The 5,711-nt window shown below is 35.4% G+C and overlaps 1 protein-coding gene across 1 annotated transcript; it reads right to left on the bottom strand.

The window, feature by feature from the left end:
* Positions 1-1,460: 1,460 nt before the first annotated feature.
* On the bottom strand, positions 1,461-3,248 carry LOC125775822 (E3 SUMO-protein ligase ZBED1-like). Its single transcript, XM_049446715.1, has 2 exons — positions 1,769-3,248; positions 1,461-1,711 (listed from the first exon to the last, which is right to left on the bottom strand). The coding sequence occupies exons 1-2, from the start codon at positions 2,618-2,620 to the stop codon at positions 1,526-1,528; spliced, it is 1,038 nt and encodes a 345-aa protein (XP_049302672.1). The 5' UTR covers positions 2,621-3,248; the 3' UTR covers positions 1,461-1,525.
* Positions 3,249-5,711: the final 2,463 nt, after the last annotated feature.

Here is a 5,711-nt window from a genome sequence, read left to right as displayed (position 1 = left end):
AGTCATGGAAAATGTCGAAAAAAGAGTGCATTTAGCTGTCAAAGCTAAGGGTGCCCATTTACGCGATCTTATTTTTAAATATTATCTGAAACAAATCCCCTTGGACCAAAAATATTATTTTTTGAAATGAACAAAAAACATTGTTTTGCTGTTGTTCTTTTTTTTTTTTAGAAACAAATGGGTCAAAAAGAAATGCCTACCCTGTATTTACTTGTATTGTAAAGTGTCAGTTCATATTTTGTTGTGTGTGTGCAGTATTTGGTCTTCCCTTGCTGGAAAAGAAATGTCAAAATATGTTTACTTATATTGTGAAGTGAATTTTTGTTTTAAATGGAAGTTTTACAAAGTAAGTATTTAATATCAAATAATTTTTTTCGTTTGCGTATTTCACGACTGTTTTGTAACAAGTGCAGCTGTTGGACACGAATAAAGTGTGCAGAGGAAGTGTAAAAATGTTATAATCGTTGGTAAGTAGAAATCATTTAAATTCAAAATTTCACTTTTTTATATATTTCTTTAAATATACGCTTACCTAATTTTGAATTAAAAACTATCTTTAGAAGTCTTCTACTTCTATGAAAATAGTTATGAGTTTTTAATATCCTCTCACAACAGTTATAGATTGTAACGAACCGAAACCAAAGCGCTTAGAATTGTAATTGCGTAAACTCAAATAAACAAATAATATTGCTACATTTAATGAATTAAAAATACATTAATTAAATCCCTTCAGACTTTTCTATAAAAGTTTTAAAAGTTGTTTTAATGTACCACTTTTGACTTTTTATTAATTTGAATTTGATAATATTTAGGGCTATATGAAAAGTATGATTATATGATTTTACGATGCGTAAGTTGTGAGTCTCTTAATTGCGATTATATTATAAAAAATAATTTTTATTGTAAGAATATCTGAGTTTATGCAAAAAGAGTCTCGGATATTTTTAAATACACTCAAAATTACTAAATATTATTATATTTCACCAATATTTATTTTGTCGCCTTCAAAGTAGTCCTCACCTACACTTAAGCCAATAAGTTTACCAGTCCTCGAAACAGTATTTTTAGGATGGCCTACAGCTCCTTTAGCGAATTTTGTTTTATATCTTCGAGCCGACGGAAATCAGGTTCCACAGAGCGGCAATTTCAGTTGGGGAAACAGAAATAGAGGTGGAGAAACATCGATGTTCACGGGCATCGATTTTTTTCGATGTTTTTAGCGAAAACATCGATGAAACATCGACATTTTAAATAAAAAAAAATTAGCAGTTATTTTAGTTTATTTGAACTTTATTTTGATTTGTGATGTTTAAAAATTAAAAGTCAAATTTTCAACAAAAAATATCCATTTTATTAATCACTTATCAAATAAAAAAGAAAACGAAAAACAAATTAAAATAAAATTGTTTATGATATTCATGTTCTCACTTACTTACAATCCCTACTTTACTATCCTTACTTACTATCCCTACTTTACTATCCTTACTTACTATCGTTAACTCTACTATATACATATATTTACATACTATTTACATTTTTTGTTTTTATTTAAAAATAGGAGCTTATCGACAACGGTCGATGATAGCCGCGTGCGACGCTCACTTATAAGTTGTCCAGCTTTACTGAAAACTCTTTCAGATTCGCACGAAGATGCGGGAACGCAGAAGTATTTTTTAGCTAACGTTTTAAACGCGTCGCCATCTGTAGAAATCTAAAATATAATTAATACAATAACTTGGAAAAAATATGTTATTGCATAATTTCTTACCTGCCAGTACTCAAGAGGATCACATTTTTCCGGCTGGTTCTCCTTTTCAAAATGCTGTCTCATCAGGATAATGGCATCTGACCAGGAAGAGTGCACCTTGTTTTGGCTTTTGACTTGTAGAAATGAAAATCGGCTTGGTTCCTGTGTTGGTAATGTTGGCGGATGTAGTGGGTTTGCAGGTAGTTGTGTAAACAGTTCATGCTGCACAGCTTTGACACCTTCTTCCGCATTAAAGGGATTACAAAATCCGTGTTTCTTAAAGCGGGGATCTAGTATGGTAGCAATTCGTGGTATTGTGCGTGTTTCATAGCTTGCGAGCCTCTTGGTAAGACTAAACTTGATGGTCGTCAATATGTTTTTGCCTTTTTCTGTGTTGACTTTAATATTGTTTATTTTATGATTCAGTTCGCATATGACAGGGATAATTATGGACGCCGATACTTTTGTGTTTGTAGACACAGAAAGCGTCGCCTCTTCGAAGGGGGACAGCAACTCGGAAATATCATTTAAAATATCCACTTCTGCTGCTGAAAACGGCAATGGAGCGCCACGAGAAGATACCAAAGCTAATGTGATAAATTCGTTTGTCTTCAGTATGCGCTTAATCATTTCGTATGCACTGTTCCAGCGAGTTGGCATTTCTTGCAGAAGAGAATGCGGATTGTCCCCCTGAGCTTCCTTAAATTTCGAATATGCGATCTGGCTTCTCTTAAAAAAGCCAACTACCGACTTACATTTTGTAAGAATTACGTCGAAATCGGGCAATTTTAGAACATCTTGCACAATAAGGTTGATTGTGTGCGCTACACAAGGCAAGTGCTTATACTCAAGCAACTCACATGCTTTTAGCATCGTCGCATCATTGTCAGTCACAACACAAACAACCTTATTCGCGACACCCTAATCTTCAAGCACGTTCTTTAGTGTTTCAGAAATATTAATAGCATTGTGATTGGTAGTGTCAAGAAGTTGCCTTGTTGCTAAAATTGCCGACTCCAACGTAAAAGTATTTAAAACAAAATGGCACGTAACTGTAATGTAACCTTCGTTTTGCTTTGGATGTCCACAAGTCAGTCGTTATGGCCACAAAATCAATATCGTTAAGTACAGATTGGAGTTTATTCTTAAGAGACTCATATTGAGATGGAAGCACTACGTCGCGCAGGTATGACCTACTAGGTAACCTGTAGCGGGGGTCCATTTCTTTCATGAGCTCTTTAAAATCCGTCGTCCTCAACACAAGAAAAAGGTTGAACATCGACAGCAATCATATTCATTACCTTACTGTCTAGGAGACGTTTTCGTTTCGGAGCCATTTTCATAAAAGGAAACCGATTTTCCAACAAACTTTTCTAAGATGTTTGGTTTCTGTGCAGTTCCCCCAACTTTAAGCCGATCAGCATGAACGTGCTTTAAGTGGTCCATTAGATTTGTTGTGTTTCCACACGTCTTTATTGACTTAACCACAGTAATTGCATATCCCATGCGTTTTTTTTCGCTGTTTCTTTTAAAATGATCCCAAGCTATAGAAACATCACGCCTCCTCTTCTTTTGATCCTCATCAGGCTTTGGCTGTTCGCTTGCTGTTTCCTATAAGAATTAAACTGTATTAATGTCTATTCAATGCAAAAGCAAAAATGCATGTGAATGCGCATCTGCTTTTCTGCAGGAATTCATCTACAATGCTTTTCTGAAGATAAATTCGGATATTTAGTACTTACTTTTCATAAACCTGTCCATGTTTTAAGTATCACCAAATTCACGCCAACACCACCAACAAGTATAACTAAAATAATAATATTCTGTTAATAATTTATAATGAGATTAAATGATATATGTACTTACAATTCGAACTGTTTTCCTCTTGTGGGAATGGAAACACCACAAATATTAAAAATCTAAAACAATTTATTGTAATAACGCTTCTATTCTCGTTGACGTCTGGATAACGAGTGACGCTTCTTAAAACTAAAAATTAAGAATTCAGTGTAAGCTGAAATTCCAAGAATGTGCAGAGAATTAATAACTGACAAAACAGTGTTGCCATATGTGAGTGCCCACACTCTATATGCCTTAGAGATGGAAAAACATCGATTTTGCCCAGCTAAGCATCGATGTTGCCGATGTTTTCGAAAACATCCGATGTCATCGATGTTCGCATCGATGTTTCTCCACCTCTAAACAAGAAACAATCACAAATCTGGTGAATACGGTGGTAGATCGAAGGTATTGATATATTTTGACGTTATATTCGTTCACAAACGTGGCTCGATACGACGGTGCGTTATCATCGTTTAAAATCCATGAAATGTTCGGCCGGTTTCGACAGATGTTCACGGACAAATAATACGGTCAAATACAATTTTTTTATTGACCGTCTGTCCCTCCTAAAACAATTCATGATGCACTAACCACGAATACCGGAAAAAACAATGAGCATCACTCGATTTTTGACTGGCGTGGGCGTAGTCAGGACGGTAATTAATGAGGTATTTTCGTATACTTGTTGACGTTGGTTGGTTTTTGTTCGTCGAGGAAACAATCGCTGAACAAAATTTGGCTCGAAAACGTCCCATCTTCTTGGAACTTTTCAAGAGCTCATAAAGCGAAGCAATGTCGCTTGGGAAGGTCTAGTGCTTCAGTTCTTATAGAAGCTGTATTTTTGCCCATATTTCCATTTAAGATCTCGACGTAAAATCCGCCAAGTCGTTCCATACGTCAGTCCGAGTTGCTGCGACGGCGGAATCGACTCTACAACGGTCTTTGTGTGCTCTCTCAGCTACGACTGCTATATTTTTCTTCATTGAGTGCCAATAATGAATGCTGAGTGTTGCGAATGGTACGCTCAGTAGGCCGATTATGTTTACATAAATTCTTTATAGAACGTGAATTTTCATAAAAAAGTAAAGGGCGTAAGTCTGCCAACAATACTGAGAAAAATAACATGACAGCTTAACGCGACTCACAAGTGGTCTGTCAAAAAAAGGCAATTTAAAAAAGTAACCTCTACTTGGATCACCTTTATTTTCATTTAAAATTTATTTAATACCATAAAATAGTAAAGGGGAGTAATTCACCGTATATGTATATATTAACATAATTTATTTCTGCTTCATTTGTGGCAGCTTCTAAAAGTAATTAAATACTAATTACAGTGAATTATTATCACTTCATGTGTTTGAAAGATCAACCGTCAGCTTTTTGCTGTCACTCGTCAAAAAAGACACATCTTTCATTATTATTAAATAATTTTGACTTATTGTGACTTCCAATTCTTGACTCTTGACAGGCAAGATTATCCAATCTCAGCTTTCTCTCACCATTTGAGTTAAATGTCAATCTGACACCTGTGCCAGTTATAGAATTTAATATCCAATGGAAGCAATTATAATTAGAAATAATTTCATGTGCAGATTCTGAGTGACACACAACGGATTTTCATATCTAAATTTCATGGTTTAATTATTTACCAACCCACTTACCAGGTTTCTCAAATTGATATTTATAAGTATTATTTTTGGTTTTCTGCTCTCCATTTTCGTCGCGTTCCAGCAGCATCAAGTTTCCTTCCTGAACATGTAAATATGTAAATGTGAGTATGTATATTTTTCTGCCATCGAGACTGCTTTCCGTATTTACTGTTATAAGAATTTCTGCCTACTTTACTATGTCCCCACATTTTCCGTGTCGCAATGTCATTTGTTTTGTTTGTAATTTCGGCTGTCAGTATATCCTTTTGCGCCGTTGTCAGGCTCTTCAACTAACGTGCGCTCTCGTTGCAACCTCTCCAAAACTCGAGTCTCTCACTCCATTTTTTTTGCTTTGTTTGTTTGTCTGACAACCTGTCTAGCGGAGGCACACTCCCCTTCTGTCACCGACATACCGCTATCTGTTTGTGTATGTCTCGCTCTGTCTTGTCTGTTTTCCAACTGTCAACCTGTCT

Source organism: Bactrocera dorsalis, chromosome 1 (assembly GCF_023373825.1).
Source record: "Bactrocera dorsalis isolate Fly_Bdor chromosome 1, ASM2337382v1, whole genome shotgun sequence".
Taxonomy (NCBI): Eukaryota; Metazoa; Arthropoda; class Insecta; order Diptera; family Tephritidae; genus Bactrocera; species Bactrocera dorsalis.
Note: the sequence above shows the minus strand (reverse complement) of the source record. Positions and strands in the feature narration are given on the sequence as shown.

Excerpts from the sequence above, each read along its gene's own strand:
- LOC125775822 (XM_049446715.1), bottom strand. The coding sequence starts at position 2,620 with ATGCTAAAAGCATGTGAGTTGCTTGAGTATAAGCACTTGCCTTGTGTA. Across the intron at positions 1,712-1,768 it reads ATCCTCTTGAGTACTGGCAG|ATTTCTACAGATGGCGACGC; the intron begins GTAAGAAATTAT and ends ATTATATTTTAG.